The sequence below is a fragment of the Echiichthys vipera genome, assembly GCF_963691815.1.
Source record: "Echiichthys vipera genome assembly, chromosome: 6".
NCBI lineage: Eukaryota > Metazoa > Chordata > Actinopteri > Perciformes > Trachinidae > Echiichthys > Echiichthys vipera.
This window is the reverse complement of record NC_139831.1, coordinates 25,238,620-25,261,119: the sequence shown is the minus strand read 5'-3', so window position 1 is coordinate 25,261,119 and position 22,500 is coordinate 25,238,620. Positions and strand designations below refer to the sequence as shown.

The 22,500-nt window shown below is 40.0% G+C and overlaps 1 protein-coding gene across 1 annotated transcript in view; it reads left to right on the top strand.

The window, feature by feature from the left end:
- il1rapl2 (interleukin 1 receptor accessory protein-like 2) overlaps positions 1-22,500 on the top strand; it is a gene marked incomplete at both ends in the record, with an annotated part of 379,427 nt that overhangs the window by 349,938 nt on the left and 6,989 nt on the right. The window contains 3 exons of the mRNA XM_083915266.1: positions 17,303-17,443; positions 17,983-18,043; positions 19,225-19,334. Of these exons, the coding sequence (XP_083771392.1) occupies positions 17,303-17,443; positions 17,983-18,043; positions 19,225-19,334 (312 nt within the window). The remainder of the gene's footprint in view (positions 1-17,302; positions 17,444-17,982; positions 18,044-19,224; positions 19,335-22,500) is intronic.

Here is a 22,500-nt window from a genome sequence, read left to right as displayed (position 1 = left end):
TGTTATTATGGGGCTGCAGTCCCTTTTCCACATCTCAACTGTCCCAAAGCTTAAAAACGTCTTCTTGTCTGCCTCTCATTATCTACATCTCCTTCTCTGTGATCAGTATAGATTTAAAGGAAATGAGCAGGAGATAAGAGCTTTAACCTGGTCCCCATTCACCACCTACAGCTCCACTTAAGTCCCATTATTCTGTCAACCTAGGAAGTATGCACCTAAGGACCTTTTATTTCATTTTTATTTGACCATTGTCCTCAAAACATCAGTTTATTGTCAGAAGAGTGTCAGCTGAAGAGGAATGAGAATTAAAAAATACAGTGTCCTTGCATGACTTTAAGTGGAAGTTCAGGGATATTTTCAAATGTATTTATCATGTTTGATTCTTCACGGTCTTTTAAAAAGATGTTATTTTTGAATGGGGATCTACACATCACTCAACATAGTACAGGACAAATTGGATGAGGGAGTAACAAGGCTATGGTTAGAGCTTTTTAATCAGATGCAGCAACAAACAATTAGAGAGAGGCATGTCTTCATAGTGAGAGTACAGTATATTAGCTCAGTGTACACAACATATGATGCAGAAATATCATGCACTTTTAAATAAAAGAATATCAGTGGATGAATGGAGGCGATTACATGATTAATCACCTTAAGGCGGATGTACAATAATCTTTTTAGTAAATAACTTGAGCTAATAGCTATCATGAATGCACCATAGACTGTTTATAAAGACGAGCGCCTCCTCTTCCTCTTCCTCTTCCTCAAACTGTCTGAAAGTGAAACCAAAATATCCTGGATACGAGTTCTGCAGTAGTGATCAGGCAGTATCAAAGTCCCGCCCATAAACATTTCACCCCGTTTTCAAAGCAGCAAATAAATGATTCAAACTAAACTTGTCTGAAAAACAAACACTTGAACAAACTTAAGTGTGATGAAAATTACCTTAAAATTATATTACTCATTTGATGTGTACTTTCATTTTTATTTTTAGATTTCTTGTTCTCGTTGCATCTGCTAACATGGAGCAGGACTTATGACCTATATTGCAGCCAGCCACCGGGGGGGTGTGCCTCACTGTTGGAGCTGTCAAGGCGTCCATCTTTATATACACTCTATGGTATCAGCATACAAACTATATGACATTTTGTGAATACAATTCAATTCATGAATTAGCTCATTGTTTTGATTTTATGCCTCATCATTTTATTCTTTTGGTTCAGTTCACTAATAAATTGGGCAGAATAACTTTATATGATGATAGTAGGTCAATAATGTCTTGTTTTGCTGCCATAAGATGACCAAAAAAATATTAATACTGCTTCAAAGCATTCAAAAGCAGCACAGGAACCAATTATTTCATTTTGACACATGGATTTTTTTTCTGTTCTGTGTTCTCACCTCCTCAAGGTGAACTTCCAAACCTCCAGGTTTGTGGTGTATGTTGAGAGGAGTTCAGTGTATGAATGGGCACCTTTTCAACACGGAATTATTGACTGAATCAGTAGCTTTTAGCAGTGGAGCTCCGCTCCCTGTTGACCGAAAGCACTGTGATACAGCATATTCCTTTCACAAGCTTATTGAAAGACCATAGAAGTCAGACACAGTTGTGATGTAATATCTCTTCTGGAGATCTGTGATTGCTGAGCATTTAAACAAACAAGCAGTGCTTATACAGGCTGAGTTTAGTACTGAACTGAGCAAAACTGGAAATTGAATAAAACTGTTGAACCAGCAACAGACTAAACTTTGAGCTTAGTCATGCTGCATAAAACAGCGATGTATATAAACTCATTAGATCGTCAGTGACTACTAACCTTTGAATTAAACTGAACAAAACCATGAATGAGCGAAGTCATTCATAATTACCACCTCCAGGAAAGCCGCGAACCGGGCTAAATAGCCAGCAGACTGTTCCGGCATCACCTGGCCTGAAGTCCTTGAAGCTAATAGGGTCACATTGGACGCCTGAACACAACATGACAGCCTAAACAAAGCACAAGGTATCTTAAGTTACCACAAGTTATCAAAGCTTGATTTCATGCACTGTGTGTGTTATTGAATTAGGGTATGTTCCCACCCTGCTCTGACCCACAGTAATGGGTTGATGCATCTGTTGCACGCGTGCACTCACACAGTACACACACCATACACGTCCACTTATTGTAACTGACAGAGCAGAAAGAGCTGCCTTCAGCCACCATGACGAGAGTCTTGCTAGAAAGAATAAATGGAGGGTGAGAGACGGAGTGAAAGAGCTGACAGGTGGGAGGAGGGGTTGAGAGAAAATGACAGACAGAAGAACAGATGTAGAGTTTCTGATGTCATTCAAAAGTTTCTGAAGGTTTGTGTTTGGGCTCACAGCAGGCTCCAATCATTCACCTAGAAGCAAAACATAGAGATGTGGGCAGTGTAGGGAGAACTGATTTGAAATGAGGAGAAGGGAGATACACCCCCACTTCTACTTCTTCTTCCCTTCTGTTTACACAAAGTCACTTCGATCCTGCATCAGATCGCTATAATGCCCAATGCAAGTGCATTCAGGCATGCATTATCGGGGCAGGACGTGGCACAGGGGTTAGAGCAGTCACCCCATGTAAAGAAGCTGAAGGTCCTCGAGGCAGCGGCCGCGGATTCGACTCCGACCTCCGATTTCCTGTCTGTCCTATATAATAAAGGCTTGAAAACTGCCAAAAAATAATCTTAAAAAAAAAAAAAGCATGCCAATCTGATTGCTCAAAGCAACGCAAAGGGTGTTTTTTAGATGCTTTCTAGCCAAATGTTTGAAAGGTGTAAATACATCAATCTCTGGATGGCCCACCTAATCTTTACTCCTCAGTCAGAAAGCAGCCTGTACAAATAACCCATCGAGGTATACTGAAACTAGAAGTCATTCTTACTGTCTCCTGTTGTTATTGGCCCAATACCAATCTCCTTTTTCTAACCCTCATCGATTTAACTGAAATCACCTGGAAAGTAGGTGCAAGAGGTAGAAATGGTACAAACAGGAATGGGACAACACTTTGCAGCAGCATATCACGTAGTCTTGACAACACCAAAACATGGTATGCACAATTGTGGGTTTGAGAATTTTTGTTTTACCTTTCTATTTTCTTCTTTACCTTAAAACCTTCCACAGGTAACCCTGTGTTAATGTCACAACGCTATGAGTTGTGGGTTATTCCCTCAGGCAAACTCTGCAGAAATATGGACTCACGGAAAGTGTCGATAAAGGGTTCAAAGTGTCTGCTGGAGAGCCCTCAAGCACTTGACGATTTGACAGTGGGACAGCCGTTTTCTTCTTCTTGTGTTCCGGCTGTTAACAGCTTGTGCATTACCACCTCCCTCTGGACTGGAGTGGAGAGGGGCTTAAGCGAATTTGCTTGTAGCCAAGAAGATCCAAGACAGATGGAATCAGATTTGTGATCCGTCCAATTGAGATGGGATCTACTTAATGTTCTACTACTCTCTGAAAAGATTCACTTTTTTAATAAAAGTGTAATAAACTGTCTTTTCTTTAACTACTTGTAGAACATATCATAACAGGTCCATTCATGAGCTGTTCTGGAGGCTTGACTCATATCACAAAAATTGCACAAGCATATGGAGTTTGCTCGGCTGTCATTGAATTGTAGTTCAGTTGAGTGGAGCTATATTGGGGTAATATGAGGTCACCAACCTTCATGAACTTTTAATAAAGACAAAGGTGAAAGTTGTCCCTCCCTGACAGCAACAACACATCGAACGTGAGAATGAGGGAGGTGTCATTCAAGCTTAGTTTTTATACTGTATGCCAACACGAGCCTTGTTTGAATTTTAAGCAAACATTTGAAATTATGCAAAAAATAAATAATAGTAGTAGTAATAGTTACATTTCCATCAACTGATTTGGAGCGAAAAAACTAGGCTACAGCGAATTGTGCTTCACCTAGTTTTATTCTGTGCTGAGAAAGACACGTTATAGACTCCGACAGCACAAAGAGCTGATCATTCATGTGACTTAAATATTCATGCCCTCCCTACTACCTGTTCAGCGTTTCAGTATCCCATTTCAACTTTTTCTCATTGGTGGTTTCATATGTTATCTTACAAAAACGTGAGAAGTAGAAAAAAAGGTTGTGGTATGGTACTTCCGGGACATGAACATGGGCCCCCACTCCCCAGGTGAAAGTCCTGTGTTTTGGGACCTATCCACCAGCCCAACCCTCCTCCCTTCACAGATTTTAATATTCTTATACTGTGTCACATAATTTCCTTCTTTGCTCTGGGGCAGTAATTTCTACAGTAATAAATACGTGGATTACATAAAATTACAGTGCATTATTTTTCATAGATAAATGAACATTTTTTGACAAAACTCCCCCAAGCCAACATAAATCATTTTTGCATAACTGAGGAGGTTTTATCACATTTTGCAGCTTCCATACAGCTTACCTAACGCAACCTCAAAATGCACTTAGCAACATGTGTATGGAAACACAGCTTGTGTTGGATTAAAAGCTGACTGGATGTTGAGAATATCATTTAGTATCTATCTCGGGAAGAGAAGAAGGTTTTCACTTCAGCTTCTATTTGCCCTAAAACAAGCAGCATCTTACGGCATTTCAGCATTTCATGGTTTTAATCAAAGATGCGACAGATGGTACGTTGGGAGACAAACTTTAAGGCTATTTTTATTTCATCCCCATTAATGTTGTTTCCTGACAAATTGCTTTGGCAACAGATGCTAAACGTCCTTCTAATGAAGCAAGGGAAGGCAAGGCAAGGCAAGGCAGCTTTATTTGTATAGCACTTTTCATACACAAGGCAGACTCAAAGTGCTTCACAGCACAACATGTCATGAATTCAAATGCATTACAGGAAGACAAAGAGAATAAAAACATAGACAATAATCAAAACAGTGCGGACGTTAAAAGTGCCAAGATTTAGCAGAAAGCTAAGGTGAACATAAAAGTTTTCAGTCTAGTTTTAAAAGTGGTCAGAGTGGGTGAAAGTCTCAAATCTTCAGGAAGTTTATTCCAGCTGTTTGTTGCATAATGACTGAAAGATGCTTTCCCTTGATTTGAGTTTACTCTGCGAACCACTAACAGATTGGTCTCAGAGGATCTTAGTGATCTAGAAGGCTTATGTAGTGGGAGCATATCAGTGATATACCTCGGCCCTAGACCATGAAGTGATTTATATGTGAGCAGGAGGATTTTGAAATCAATTCTCTGACGTACAGGAAGCCAGTGTAATGATTTAAGAATTGGTGTAATGTGCTCACATTTTTTGGTCTTTGTTAGAACTCTAGCAGCAGCGTTCTGAACGAGCTGTAGCTGCCTGACAGTTTTTTTGGGAAGACCTGCAAGGAGACCGTTACAGTAGTCTAGCCTACTGGTTATAAAGGCATGGACAAGTGTTTCTAAGTCTTGAGCTGACATGAGCCCTCTAAGTCTTGTTACATTTTTAAGGTGATAGTAGGCCGATTTTGTTACTGATTTGATGTGACTGTCGAAATGTAAATCAGAATCCATAATAACCCCAAGATTTCTGGCTTTATTTGAGGTTTTCAGGGACAGTGATTGAAGGTGTTGGATGACTTTAGACCTTTCTTTCTTAGCACCAAAAACAATTATCTCAGTTTTATCCTCATTTAGTTGAAGGAAATTTTGGCACATCCAGTGTTTGACCTGCTCAATGCACTGGCACAGAAGATCTATGGGGCGATAGTCATTTGGTGATAGCGCTACATAGATTTGGGTGTCATCGGCATAGCAATGGTGGTCAATGTTATTATTTTGCATGATTTGTCCTAGTGGGAGCATATAGATATTAAATAAAGTCGGCCCCAAGATTGAACCTTGGGGGACTCCACACGTTACGTTGGTTTGTTCTGATACAAAGTCGCCAATGGAAACAAAATAGTTCCTATCTTGTAGATATGACTTGAACCAGTTTAGGACTGTGCCTGAGAGCCCCACCCAGTTTTCCAACCTGTCCAAAAGTATTGAGTGGTCGACAGTGTCAAATGCAGCACTGAGGTCCAATAGCATTAGTACTGAAGTTTTGCCAGAGTCTGTGTTAAGACGGATGTCATTTATAACTTTAATAAGGGCCGTCTCTGTGCTATGAAAAGGTCTAAATCCTGACTGGAGGTTGTTGTGGCAGCCAGTAGAAGCCAAGAAGTGATTTAGTTGTTGGAGTACAACTTTCTCAATTATTTTACTTATGAATGGTAGATTTGAAATTGGTCTGTAGTTGTTGATAATAGAGGCATCTAGGCTCCGCTTTTTTAGAAGAGGTTTAATGACTGCAGTTTTGAAGGCCTTTGGGAAATTGCCCGATTGAATAGAGTTATTAACTATTTGCAATACGTCTGTTGATAGGCAGTCAAAAACATTCTTAAAGAAGTTGGTAGGTAAAGCATCGAGACAGCAGGTGGTTGGCTTTAGATTCGTCACTGTTTCCACTAGAGTTTTAGAGTCTATGGCATTAAAGCTTGCCATCATTGCTGTGTTATTTTGGCCTAAACGGGGTGGTGATCCAACTTTTTTGTTTGAGATATTGATGGCACGTCTGATGCCTTCAATTTTATTAGTATAAAAGAATGCAAACTCATTGCATTTCTGTGTGGAATGGAGTTCGGCTGGTATTTGTGTTGGGGGGTTGGTCAGTCTGTCGACAGTTGCAAATAGGGTTTTGGCCTTATTAGTGTTGCTGTTTATGATATTGGAGAAGAATGTTTCTCTAGCACTTTTTAAGACTAAATTGTAGGCCTGGAGCCTCTCTTTATAGATGTCATGGTGAATATGAAGTTTTGTATTTCGCCAGATTCGTTCAGCCTTCCTGCACTCTCTTCTCTGGGCTGTTACAACAGCAGCTTTTCTCCAGGGTGCCTTTTGCTTACCAGAAATCGTTTTAACTGTAACCGGTGCAATGACATCTAAGATATTCACAATTTTGGAATTAAAGTTGTTTACAAGATCATCAGCATGGCATGGGTTTAGAGGTGGTAGCGAGGAGATGGCATTTTTAAAGAGTACATTAGCATGTTCATTGATGTAGCGCTTTTTGACATTCTTTGATTCTGTTTGTGTCTCCGGAATTAAAGAAATATTAAAGAAAACACAGAAGTGATCAGACAATGAAAGATCAGTCACAAGAACATCAGAAACATTGAGACCTTTTGTGATAATCAGGTCCAGGGTGTGTCCTTTACAATGAGTAGCCTCTTTCACATGTTGAGACAGGTCAAATGTATCTAAAATAGTAAAAAGTTCCTTTGCACCCTTGTCATTCGAATCGTCAATATGAAAATTAAAGTCACCAGTTATAACTAGGCAGTCAAAGTCAGTGGAGATACTAGACAATAATTCGGTAAAATCATCGAAAAAATTTGCTGAGTATTTAGGTGGCCTGTAAATAATTAACAGAAGAATTTTGGGAGAGCATTTCAACACAGCACACAGGTATTCGAATGATGTAAAATCACCAAGTGACATCTGTTTCCCCTGAAATATGTTTTTAAATATAGCAGCAACCCCTCCCCCCCTTTTCCCAGATCTACATACATCAATAAAGTTATAGTTGGGGGGTGATGTCTCGATCAGAATGCTTGCACTGTTATATTGCTCCAGCCATGTTTCAGTTAAAAACATAAAATCAAGTTTGGAAGTAGTAATAAAATCGTTGACTAAAAATGATTTGTTATTCAGAGACCTAACATTGAGCAGACCCATCCTGATGGTGTTATTGACAGGCTTCGATGTTGACTTTGATTTGGAGAGGATAGGAATGAGATTGTTCAGGTTAGCAGGGTGTCTACGTTTCCCAATGTTCTCTCTCTTGGTAGTCACAACAGGAATGCAGAAGGTGCCATGCTTTGACGTAGGCAGCCTTGGGCCCAGCTGATAATGTGGTCTACTGCTGAACCCTGTTTTGTATCAATAATATTCAGGACTGCTGTCAGGGCGGGGCGGGGGTGGCCATGAGGGGGGGGAGGAGGAGTGGGCAGCGTCAGAGCTGGAATGAACTACTGGAAGTGGACGTTGAGGGAGTAGAGGGGGTTTACGTAAGAGGGGCGGAGTAGGGCTGAGGGTTTGTGAAGCACACTTTCGTGGAGGGGGGGGAGGAGGTGGGAGGGAGGTGCCACTGAGATAACGCTGAGGGGGGGATCGCTGAGGTCGGTCAAGGGGAGTAAAAATAGGAGTAGGGCGGGGAGTGGGTGGGGGTAGCTCCCGGAACTCCAAAGGGGATAAGGGGGGAGAAAGGCTTACTTGAGGGAGGGAGAAGGATGGAGACCTGGATTTAGGCTTGGGGGGTGTGGGGGAGGGATCTTCAAGCCCATTTGAAATGAAAGGGGAGGTAGAGGGGGATGGACACGTCTCCTCTTTGCTCCGGTGTCTCTCATGGTCAGCGCTCTCCTTTTGCAATGGCGGTCCTCCTTCGACGTTCATGATAAGCTGTGTTGTGTCTGTCTTTTCCTTTGGTTCCTCTTGTCTCTTGTCCTTGGCAGTGTTAATAGATGGATGACGCAGGAAGTAAGACATGTTGGTCATGAAAAGCTTTACTCCCAGCTTATTTAGACAAAGTCCGTCTGCCTTAAAAAGATGCCTGCGGTCCCAGAAAAAGCTAAAATTGTCAATAAAATGCATCGAACGAGCAAGAAAAACGCTGGAGAGCCACTCATTCAGCGAGTAAAGTCGACTGAATCTCTCAGCTCCTCTCCTGATCGGGGGTAGAGGACCACTGATAAACACCTCAGCATTCACAGCGCTGACTGTTTCAAAGAGTTTATTGAAGTGCTCTCTCAGCTCACTTGATTGTTGTTTTTCAATGTCATTAAAACCAATGTGCAGAATGATATTTTTCACATTTGGGTGTGCAGCCACAATATCCAGGATTCTTTTTTCCAAGTCAGACACCGTGTCCTTCGGAAAGCAGAGTACTTTGGTGTTATTATTGCTTTTCATATCTTTTACAGAAAAGTCACCCACAATCAGATTTTCAGGCCCACTTGTTAGCTTTCTTGGTGGTTTTAAGTTAGCAGGTCTTACCCTTCTGCGTGGTGATGGTGGGTTATTCAGGCAGTCAGAGGGGGATCCATTGTCCGACAACAGTGGAGCAAACCTGTTCTTTAGTTGAACACTTGCTTGCTGGGGAAGTTTCTTGGTACTTTTCCTCTTCTCAGCTGTCCGCTGCTGTGTCCTCCGTGGCATGGGAGTTGATGAAGCGCTATGCCTGGATAGAGATGGTAGCGCAGGCCAACCCGTCAGATCAGAGATATCGGGGCGCTGGGTCCTCCCGGTTGTCCGTTCTCCCTTGTCGCAGGGAGGTGGTCTTCTCTTTGGCTTTGCCCCAAGTGTGTTCAAGGGAGGATTATCGCTGGTAGATTTATTACCCTGTACAGGGACCTCCCGTTTCCTCGTAGCTTCATCGTTGCTAGTTTGCTGGGTTCTGGCATGCCCCTGTCCACTGTTTTCAGTCAGTGCTAGGGTGGTATTGTTGTCACAATATCCATTCACTTCTATAAATACTTCTAACCGATTAATTTTTGTTTCCAGCAGCAAAATCTTCTGTAGTAGTTTGTGGTAATCTTCCATAGAGAAGGGAGGCATCTTCTGGTGATTACCTTTAGCACTGTAGCACAGGTTCAGGCTTATCTTGAATGGTAGGCCTCCCTGCCTAGCGTTGAGGAAGTCGTAAAAATATTGAAAAATGCCTCTGTTATCTAAAAGAAATATAATCCCACTGGTTTTGTAAGTATCCAGGAGCTGTTGCTCTTTGTTTCTTATTGAGGAGAAGCAAATAGTAGCAGATAGTAGCAAAAAATGCAAGCAAAGGCGAGAGCAAGCAGAAAAGCGTCCGCACTGTAGCAAAGCAGGAAGCACAAAAAGACAAAGAGGGACGAGAACGAGAGCAAATGCTGTGGAATTGAACAAGGTGGTGTTAGGGTCACTGTGTTGGATTGTGAAGAGAGGCAAAGAGCACAGCAGGGAGAAAAGTTATGTAAAACTCTCAATGAAATGTCTTAAAGCATATTACTCCCCACACATGCAGACACCTGAAGCGTTAAGTAAGTAAAATAGCATAATTAAAATTCAACGTTCAAATTCTGCTGCTATTTTCCTGTGCACTGATATCGAGAGGCAGCAGCAAATTGCTCGTTACTAATGGAAAATATCTGAGACACATAGACGAAGGGGGGAATGATGACAGAACACAGAGAGGAAGAGAGGAACACGGCGGAAGGAGAGAGGGCTGGATGGAGGCAGGGGGAGATGGAGAGAGAAGCGGACGTTTCTAAATGTGTCTCATTACTAATGGAAGCATTCAGAGTTCACTTCACTGCAGAGCAAATATTTGGTAATTAGTTTAATTTCACTATTTTTCTCTCCCCCCCTCAGACCACCATTTCCTCCCTCCCTCCCTATCTCCCTCTCTGTGATTGTCCCACCTCACTCTACTATACTGTATAGTGGCACTGTGTAAAAGTAAAGCTGTGTAGCAGCTCAGAGTAGAGTTGGAGAGACGTCTACTGGTGAAATGTGGTAACTTCAGTCAGCTTATACTGTAAAAATATACAGTAGGTACATGTGTGAGATTATTTCATAGCTTTATTGCTCAGCTATTCTGTCAAGAGAGCCTTCAATTTTAAGTTTTTCCCTTAAAATGCTCCATCTTATGTCACTCACTTTGAAAAATAGAAAACAGAGAATGCTCAGGTTGTAAAGTACTGTCCCCAGGTGAATAACAGCACGTGTGAGATGATGAGCTCAATTTACTGTATTTCTTTTTTTATTTACATAAATGAGAAAACAAATTTACATGAAAGTGAAAAAAAAGGAGTGACTCAGATTGTACTGGGGAGATATAGACGTATGAAGACAATAGAAAATACAGAAAATAGCATCTGAAATGAAAATGTATCAGTCAAAAAGAATAAACATTAACACAAAACACAGAATACAAATAACTTGACTCTCACCAGATAACTTTCGTTCCGCCTCGCTTCCCTCATCCATCTGGGATCCCTTGACTTGGAAGGGATTCCAGGAGGCTGGGCCTTATCAAAAATCCTTGCATAGGATTGGATAAACCAATTGTCTGTAACCTTATTGACGTGCTACTTCAACCAGTCACATCGAAACCATCCCTGGCACTGATGAGAGCCATGGGCGAAAACATCGTTTCCACCAACAAAAGCCTTCAGAGCCGTGCTCTGGTGTTCTTTTAAAAAATAAATATTCTCTAGATTGGACAACACGGATGAAATAGCAGCATCCATGTTGACGTCTGCTTCCTCGATGCGAGCCGCCATTGTTAAATCACAAACATTCGCTTCTTTGCTACGTCACTTCTATAAAACCCTGCGGTTCTGATTGGCCTGAGGATTTTGGCTGTGGAGCTATTCCAGATGGTTGATCGGAGCTAGGTGGAGTCAAGACGGAAGCAAGGCAGAACAAAAGTCATCTGGCGATTAACAGATTTGAATAAAATAGCAAACAAGATAAAAATAGAAATACAATGAAATAACTAATAATTGCACATGCCAACAATAAAAATTAACAAAAGCCATTCTATTTTACATATCTCCTTTTCCTGCTCCTTTTCTTTTTAATGTGTTCATTATAACAATTTGAATAATATAGTACATAATAATATAACACTGACAGTTGAATCTGCTGTAATATGAGCACATTTGTTAAATTTGACTTAAAATGCTACTTATCCCCAAAGAAATGTCTTGAGTCAAAAGCAACTGGACTTGATTATTTGTCTAGGAAGACGTTTCACCTCTCATCCAAGAGGCTTCATCAGTTCCTTTACACAACTGACCAGGCTGGGACTGGTCCAACTAACTGGTGTGGAGATCCAGGTATTTAACCTCTAGTGAGGGCGTGCACAGGGCCGATGATGTCACTGGAACCCTTTGTGATCCAAGTACCAAAAACAGTCGTTGAAATACACATTCACAAAATGCTACTTGTGATTTAATATGTTGAATTCAGGACTGGAGTAATTTTACATTCTGGTACCATTACATTTACTAATGTAAGGGATCTCAGTGCTTTTGCCCATATACAGGTTTTTTTTTAATAATATAGAACCATAATCTCTTCTATTCAATATAACCCTTTAATATTACAGGGTTAGGTTAAATCCTTTAAATATAGCTCATGACTGTACGTCTTGATGATCACTACAGCTGTGATTGATGCCTTCAGAGTTACACTTGAAATGAAATCACAAATGAGCAGTCACACATAAGAGGGAGTGCTTACACTGTGATCTGCAGGCACTGTATGCGGACTGAAGGTTGCTATTATACGCTAAAACTGACAGGAGAACAAAGGAGCTAACAATTCAACTGTCATGTATGAGACAATTTCAAGGTTTAAGTTTCAGATCGCTGGAGTTTACCCAGAGATGTAACGACGACTATAGGGTTTTGCATCAAAACTTTTGTTTCTTTTTGTTCCTTTTTGTATTTACCCTTTGAAGCGATTCATAAAATCATCATACATTACATCTTCAAACTGTATATGTCATGTCTAGCTCAGACACTTTTCATTTGACTGTTGTGATATTATTGAGTAACATCAATGTTGGAAGGGACACGCTATGCCGCCATTCATAAAAAAAAATAGTCATGAGATTATAAATGCCAAGCAAAAATAGATGATAGAAAAAGATAGTATTCTCCTCACATAAGTACATGTGACAGTGCACCATACCAGTATGTGGCGATGTGACGCTCCCAGGTGGAAACAGAAAACTGCTGACTCCGTTAGGATGACACACTGTAGTGTAAGGTTTTAATCATGTTAGGGGATAGTGTTTAGTTACAAAGAATTGAATTCACGCTGCATTGATATTTCGACATGAGTGTATATTCTGTATGTAAAAAATACCAATAATAAACAACAGTTTAAACATGTGTTCCAGAAAAGTCATAGGAAAGAGAGAGAGTGTGTGTGTGTGTGTGTGTGTGTGTGTGTGCGTGTGCGTGTGCGTGTGCGTGTGCGTGTGTAATAGATCATATTTCCCATGGTGTCATTCACCAGCCATGTTCCATAAATCTCCCATTCACTCATATTACCTATGATAGCACTATCATTCATTCATTCATGTGCAAATCTAAGACCATGTGTGAGTGTTCGTGTGTGTGTGTTTGTGTGTTACATGCTGATGTGAGGTCATCTGTCTCTCTCAGTCAAGGCATCTGTGTTGAGATTGACTGATGTTATTTTCCTACTTGTGCAGTTTCTGTAAAATACAGTATTACGCAGGTGGTTCCTCCATTCCTTTCAATTCCAGTTTGATTCAATGCCCTTAACTCACACCATAAAACCACCATGAAACGCATCGCAGATAAATCTCAACATAGACCACCCAAATCAATGCACGCAAACTACGTATAAAAACTGCAGTGATAGCGTCCCTGTGTGCTGCTGACTCATTCACTGCGTGTGACACAGTTCCAGATGCATTGAAAAGTTTAGAGAAGCGGCTGTGTGCTGCTCTTTATCGGAGGTGAGCACATTTGCAAAACCAAAGTCACTGAAGCCTTTTCTCTTGTGCAAGTGAAACTGACAATTGGAAATCAAAACCAAGTATGTAGTGTCGAAAGACTTTTCAAACAGTATCCTTTACTTTTATGATTAAAAAAAGCTTAAAGGATGAGGTCTAAATGGTTTGGATATTTTGAACTGGGTATTCCTGCATTTCTAGACCTGTCTCCATAGTGCTGTGTCAGCACTAGAGTATGGTCTGGCTGGTCGTTCCGCACAAAAACCTTGCACATCGAGTCTGATGTGTTTTATTCTTATAGTTGTTTGCGACAGTCCACGGAATGCTGTTGCTATGTCTCTCCTTCCTTCTCTTTCATTTCTTCTCTCCTCTGGAGGAACCCGGCTGTCTGAAGGTTCCAGGCTCCCCCTGAATGGGGTTGAGCTGTCCTCCCTCCCAGTCTCCATCCTGTGTTTGTGTGCTGTCCTCATCCTCTATTTCACCCTCCTCCTCATCATCATCATCACCATCCACCTGAATTTTACTATCTGACCTTTTGAAGGTAGGCTATAATCTGAATTATGATAGTTTAAACCCTGCATCTCTTTGTTGTAAAGTGCTTTGTGCAGGGAGATGAAATCCATCAATCAGTTCATCAGATGGTTTGGATGACTAAATTTGCATATCCCCTGGATCTGAGTGGTCAAATGGCTTTTGACTGATCTGAAAAAACAGGGGCCTGACATTCGAGACATGCTGGCTTCAACCCAATACAACCCATCCAATAAACCAGTCTATGATTTGGGTTTACTACCCACCTCTGATAAAGAGCAATGAACAGGCATGTCTCTGAATGTTCCAATGGTCAGCATGCAACAGTTACGGACTACAGCTCTGCCTATACAGAGCATAATAATAAACCCAGAACTTAAAAATCTTCTGTCAAAGCAAAAAATGTACCATTATGTCAATACAATGTTACATTTGAATTAAGAAATAGACCATCTTGTGATGGGATCACAAAAAGTGGTGGGGCATTGGCCCCTTCCCTACTTTCCATGTGATTACTTCTGGGACCGCTGCTTGGACCACACCCATCTATGAACTCAACCATCATTACGATCTAAACTACACACCTATACAGTTTTGTGACTGTATCTTGCATGGTTATTGGGCCTGGGGAGTAAGGTGAAGGGATCACGGCCCCTTCCCAGCTTTCTAGGCCCCAACTTCCTGCCCCCTTGCTCCTATACAACCCATTTTTTATCTTGGCCTTCATTTTGATCTTAACAACATACCTTAAGGCATGTTTGTGATGCTATGCAGGGACAAAATATGGCCACAGACAGACAGACATATAAACACCTGGCAAAATACTCAAAACCGCTTTTGTGTTAGTTCACAAAAGTTAGCAGTAAATGCACCCTTTCTCAGTTCAACAAACTCAGGGGTTGGGCCACTGCAGCCTCATTTGTTCAGGTATGACCAGTCGCTTATGGTGGTTCAAGTTAGTCAATGTTAATAACCTAGTAGTAAACATAGAGGTTTCTGTGTAACTGGCGTTGTTGGTTCACTTTGATGACTGTAGGCCTGTTGTTACACTCCAATTTAGGCCTGTGAATGTTCTCATTCGTCCAGGTCATCGTTATCCTCAAAGCAATTTCAGTCAAAAACAACTGGACTGGTTGTTTGTCTAGGAAGACTTGGATGAGAGGTGAAACGTCTTCCTAGACAAACAACCAGTCCAGTTGTTTTTGACTGAAATTGCTTTGAGGACTCCAATTTAGCATTCACTATTTTCCTGTAGGCTAATTTCCACTTCCTCAGCGAAAGTTGGGCTTGTTTCAAAGCTTGAATTGAACAGAATGAGGCTGGGAGAGGAGATAAACAGACAAACTGACATCAATGAGTGGTCATTTTCTTAAATAAACTTGGTAAGCTCAGCTCAATCACAAAAATCTTATATTACGATATAGGTCATATAGTAATGATATAACCCTTTCACAATATCACATTTTTGTAAATCAAACTGATGAGTTGTTTATGTAAAATCAGCACATAGAAAGGCTTATTACCTATTATATCGTGATTTATATATATTTGAAAAAAGGATACTAATGTTAGATTTAGGGCTGGACCCGAATATTCAAATATTCTTTTATAGGTATTCTATTTTTATTTTCGGTATTCAGATAGGCCTATTTGTTTTTTAATATATTTTTTTTCTGCTTAATGCAGGCTATCAATATAGGCGAACTGCAAAATAAATGTTTCCCAATACATTCTTGGACTATTTATTATTTTTTTATTGCACTGTTAAGGTGTGGAAATAATAAACCCTCTTATTCTGGGTGGCAGTGACACAGACGGAGGCGGGTGCATGTGAGTCCGGGTTCACGCAGCGGTTTCTGATCATTGCAGTGAATGCAATTTTCGGCAGGATGAGCGTTAGTGGTGCTGTTGATTACGTCATGTTATGAGCAGATAGTCGCTGTTGGTTATTACCAGTATCCAAAGCACAAAAATTATATTCGGCACAGCTGTAATTAGCCGCTAATGTGTTAATTCCAATGAAACACTGCAGCCTGTGCATGTCAGAGACACGGAGACTATAACTGAGCATGTGTGTCCCGCGTCTGGTATGTAGACTGGTCTGTTTGTGTGCTAGAGCTGTTTTCTGGCAATTTAATGAAGAGAGAAACAAAGTCTATGACCATGCTCACAATGTACAGAGCAACTCCATTCAGTTTCAGGCTTCGGCTTGCTTCATCCTCACACACCCTCAGCCTCTAAAGTGCATTGTTTATGACATCACGAGATAAACAATAGAGCAAACGTTTTACTATTGTCATACGATACATATCGTCATATCGCACAGCCCTACTAACAAGCTAGCAAGCGTTCTTCAGACTTTACTCACATACCCAGCAGAAACACAACATGGGTATTTCAAACGTCCTCTTTTGCCACCCATTGAGTCCTTTTGGTGCCTGAGCTCTGGATTGATGTGCTGACTTTAAACTAAAATCTCTGTCTTTCTTTGGTTTCGCTAAGTATTTGCCACTGAAGCTGCAAAGTGCTGCAGAATGGTCTGTAATTCGTACAGTTGCATTGGCAGTTCTCACAGCCCTTTCACATTACGGGTAATCGGCATTCTCTGTTAACAGCGACATACTGCCTAATGGAGCATTCATTTAAAAAAGACTGTAATATTTCCTGCAGAAAAGGACAAGCCCAATGGGAATTTCTGTATGAGCAAATTAAAGAAACAAACATTAATAATCAGCTCCTAATTAATTATCTCTTGTCAGTAAGCTTGTTTCCGTGGTTTTACAGAAGCCATGTTAACATATCTTACACATCGGGTTCAGTGTGTGTGTGTGTGTGTGTGTGTGTGCGCCTCATTCACTCAGTTCAGTTCAGTTCAGTTCTGTGTGCTTCATTGGCATTATTATTATTATAAGCAGACTGTTAACAAAGCATTGTATATGTTTTGGTCTTAGTCACCGATTTACAAAATTTGCCAAGCTGTAGGTTATTTCAGTTTCCATTTTTTATATTTCTTAAAGTCACTTCGTTGCAGATAAACTTGACTTGTGACAAGAACGAACGTTTGTAAAAAGGACAAAAGAAAATCAACACAAACAAAACGTAGCTTAAGTCATAAAGTGTTTAAAGTCTGCCGACCTGGAGAAAATGTACGATTTTTTTGTTTTTACCTTACCATCAGTGGTCCCTTTAAACATTGATTGATATACTGTATGATCTCATTGATTTCTCATCCACTTTCTGTATGTTTCTGACTCAGATATGTATCGTCTGGAGTTGGCTGGTGGTCTTGGGGTCATATTGTTGCTGCTGGGAGTCTTGACAGCCCTTTATAAGTGTTACAACCTGGAGATCATGCTCTGCTACAGGAGACACTTTGGAAGTGATGAGACTGAAGATGGTAAGACTATTAACGTGCTCACTTTTACTTCTGGATAATCAATCATAAATGCTGGGTACACACAATCACGCTTGATAATGAGTGTGTGTGAATAAAAAGATTAATTTAGTAAAAGCCATTGGTAAGTTATGATAGTTATACAGTATAACAGTGAATCATTACATGTAATAAAAGATACAAAACAAGAAAGCAATTTTTGAAAAAAACGCACCAAAGTGATCAATGAACACTTAACTGAGTGATTTTATTTATTTTGTTGTTGTTTATCCTCAGGTGGAATAATGATAAGCACCGTACATTTCAATACTAAAATTGATAATAATAACTGCTGAGAAAAATTTTTTGCGATTTTGTAGTAGTGATTCCTAGCCCTATAGGTCAGGTTGCATTAGCAGGGAAGATCGCATGCCCCAAACATGAACCCCTTTCAAATTCATCAAGGAGGATCAGAAAGTCTCATCATACAGGACGTGGTCTGTTGATGATGTTTATAATGTAGTTAAAGTGTTGTGGCTAACTCTTTCTCTCTCTCTTCACAGATAATAAGGAGTATGATGGCTATCTGTCCTATACTAAAGTGGACCTGGACTTTTTGGGCGGGTCAGTGACCTCTGTTTTTGTCTTAAACAGTGCTTTCCATTCATGCCAGCAACTCTGCTTCACAAACTCACAATAAGCGTGAAAAGGACTTTCTAACCTCAATCATGTGCGTAGGACATTACAATTTTTCTCGTTCGCTTTAGTTCAATTCTTGAATGAGATTTCTTTTTTTTTCAAAATTATAAGTTAAATTTCTGAGCAATTAGTTTGTGGTTCAAACCAGTCCAAACCATTACACATTCATTAAAACAAATTGTATGTGTTTAGCACGTTTGGATGGATGTCATTGTGGCAAATTTTCTGTTAAATGTATACTGGAGTTTAAAATTAGAGAACACAGTATTAATACTTGATTTATTATTATTCAGAATTTGATAGAATATCAGCTGTGGCTATACCACTGCTGTACTTACATGTTTTTTTAGATAACCAAGGCACTTCAACAAAAAACCTTTATTTTGTGAAAAAAAAAACAGTCAGCAAAATTAGAGAACAGTAACCATTGTGTCAGAAGAGAAGATTTAAACAATGTTTTTTTTTAAGGGCTATAGGATTCAAAAATGAATAGGAAGGTAAATGTAGTGGGTTTCTTAGCCATTACTTTGTTTCCAAGGATTTTCCAGAGATTCTCTATGGGGTTTAAATCTGGACAGATCGCTACAGAAAATGGATTTGCTCATTTGTATGTATACAGTTATGTATTTATGTAGCAATCTGTTGGGTCATCTGTAAACACACAATGAAATGATATCCATGCCGCGAAAAAGAAACCCAGCAACAATGGAAAAACCTGCAGCAGTTCAGTAAAAATACAGCTCTCATCTTATTTGTGGTTGATTGTGATTCACAGTTCATTACTGTCACCTGGCAGGTCATTTCCCAGACATTATAAACATTCCATATCATAGATATTTATGAAGTATTGACCGCATAAGAAATAGTGACACAACATAACATAACTTCATTACTTTGTTAAGTTTCAGTGTGTTTGGAGTGAGCAAGTCCAGACGTTTCCCTATGCTTTTAGTCTGTATGCTAAGCTAAGCTAACCACGTCCCTGCTCCAGCAGTTGCTTTTTTTTAACTGTAAACCCCTAAAATGATTTGCATCTACCACTATATGCTTGTGTAAGTATTTGATTTTGAACCCAGAGACTTAATTGTTATTCTCTTCCTCAGCAGGGCGAGCAACGATGAGGAAACATTTGCTTTGGAGATCCTGCCGGACGTTTTAGAGAAACATTATGGATACAAGCTGTTTATACCAGACAGAGATCTAATACCCAGCAGCAGTAAGTATCCACTTATCTATCTGTTTGTATACTGTACCACCCCCCCCCCCCACACACACACACACACACACACACACACACACACACACAAACATACACATACCTACACACACACACACACACACTTCCTGTCTCTCGGCAAGCCCCCAATACCCAGAATTCATCACTCTGTCAGAATAAATAAGAATGTATCACATACTCACAGACACATATTTGTGTATGATCTCAGGAGTAAATTGCACACACACACACACACACACACACACAGACACACACACACACACACACACACACACACATTGACCCAGCTCACAGTTTCTCACACGTTCATGTTTTCGCTTTCTAAAGAAAATAACCCACAAACAAAACCCCCATACTGCACCGGATGCATAAAGTTCTCACAGCACACACACCGTTTTCTCTGTGTCATAATTTCTGGGGTTAGGTATCACTCTCTGTCCAGCTGGTGGAGAAAATATGACTATTATTGCTCCATCTGTCAATGCTCTGAACTGACATACACACACAGGTGCACACGGAAAGGGGGGAAACACTAACAGCCATACACAGAGACACCATCTACTCGTCTGCCCATCCGTCCCATTCATTTTACTGAAATGCTAAAAATCTGAGCATTGTTTACTCTGGACGATGACAGTGTGGGTTGCCAACAGATGCTCACAACTACAAATGTATGATACATTTAATAATGATACATCGATCTGGATCGATATAGTGATCCAATATCATCGATGCAAAGTGAAAATATAATAAAAAAATGCACCTTTATTTTTAAATTCACACTTTATATTTTGTCTTTTTATTAATAAGCACACTTCTTTTCTTTTAAATGTCGGAATAAGCTCAGTAATAAAATGATTAAATCATATTTTAGTTGCTTTTTGTGTGCTGATATAAATGTAAATGGGCAGAATTGAATCAAATCATAGAAGCGACTGTTCAGTGTAAACAACACGGCGGCTTCCGTGGATGAGATGAGCGCAGCTATCGAGCAAGCCACAAAGCTTTTTTCTCTTGGATCCTTCCGTTGGAATGTGGACCAGGCACCTGAAATTGTGCCTTTTATCCGTAAATTCACGTTTCACAAACGGCAAATATCCTTTACCGACATGTTGTTTACTTTCTGAGCCTTGCCTTAACGCTGTTAGTACGTCATAAGCTTTGTTGGTGATAGATGGTTAGGGTATTGTGGTTATACATGCAATAAGGAGAGTATAAGGGGAAAAGACAGATATACTGTAATATACAGATACAATATTGTGAGTACAAACACACACACACACACACACACAGACACACACACACACACACACACACACATCCATCATTGTTAAACTCATCTCTGCTTGCTAGCTGCAGGGTAGGTGAATGGAGCATTTAGATTGGAAAGCAGGGAGGTCCATTTGTTTTATACAACTGTTTATTACATTAAAAAAAACATTCTTACACATGCATTAAATGTATCCATGTCTATGCACATATGCACTGATTTTCTGATGATTTATACAATATTATAATATTAATATAATATTATATTATACAATAGTGAGGATCATTGAAGCGGCAATGATCAATATTATAATATTAACAATTTCTCAAATAGTTGCGTGTAGAGTTTTAAAGGGTTGGCATGGAGAAAACGCAAAAACACATTGAACCAACTGGCAGCGCTATGACCCTAACGCTAAAGACATGTTGGCCAATCGCACAAAGAAGATGCTAGCTAGGTAAAGCTTGTTGCAATGGTGCGCCCATCACGCTGTAGCACATTTGGACAACTCTGTTGCCCAATAAAGGGGAGAGTAATTGTACATTTATGTGTAAACATATAAAACGTCCTGTAAGCAAGGTTAGAACCAGCGCTATTTTGAGTTGGTTAAAGATGGTAACCCTATACGATAACTCTCACAAGACTCGCTTCTCTAACCTGAACCATCTAACAAGACTTTCACAATTCTTGGCTTACCATCCAATCATGACCCTATTTTGATCAGAAAACCTCACTAACCGTTTTGTGACACCTCACAAAGGAGCTAACGGTGCACACTCTTATGTTACAAACCGAAAAAGTCCCTGTCCCCTCGACACGAAAACAGAGTTTCTGAAAATCTTCAGTGACCTAAATCGCCATTTGTGTGTGATACTATGACACATGGACAATTTACCAAGCTCAGTGGTGCCCTATTTAAACCATTAAATGTGGTTTGGGATAGCAGAGCAGTGGCAAAGATAGTTTCCTAAAGTCTCATCAAAACCTGATCAGCAGTATCCAAGATGTTATGGACTTACTGATAATGTACAGTATATCTACCATTTTTGCACCATTTGTTGGTATGGTATTTCATGTCCAATTATGGACAAGGTCTGTGTTTTTACTTAGATATTTCTTCACTATTTATTACTCAATAGGACTATGTGCTTTAGGAGACTGAATATGTAGGCTAATAAACTTACTCACTGCTTTAAAAACAGTATAAAGCATATTCAGTATTCCCTAAGGGCAACTGTTACTTCAACTGAAGTATAAAACTAATGCATGAATAAAATATTGAGCCATTATCCCCTGCGCATTAACATTTTATCACCAAAATCGCATTCAACTTGTCTAAAAAACGTCCTAAAAAAGAAGGCAGTTGCTAAAATAGACTAGAAAGTAACAAACGAATGTGTGTTCTTTGCACTATTTTACATTTTCCCCAAAAGTTCGTAAATAAATTTACTTAAATATGGTCCATAATGAATCACCGTTTGCTAAAAGATTATGCCACTTCCTAATACACGAGCAAGACAAACACACACAACACACACACACACACACACACACACACACGCACACACACACACACACACACACACGCACACACACAAACACACACACTACATCCTGAAAACAGATGAGAAAGTCATATTTCCTCCAAAAAATGAGGCCTCAACTGTGCCCTGAAAACATCCTCAGATGAAATATCCACTGTGCAAAAATATACACAACTTTCTCTAAGCTGCATATAAACGGAAGGTTACAGAGTGTGAAAGGGAATGAGTGGATCACGGACAGAGAGAGATGCATTTTCTATGCTCACCAAAGCCACTGACAGAGCAACATGGCAATGCGACCTAAAATACACCATTCAATTATCCACTCCAT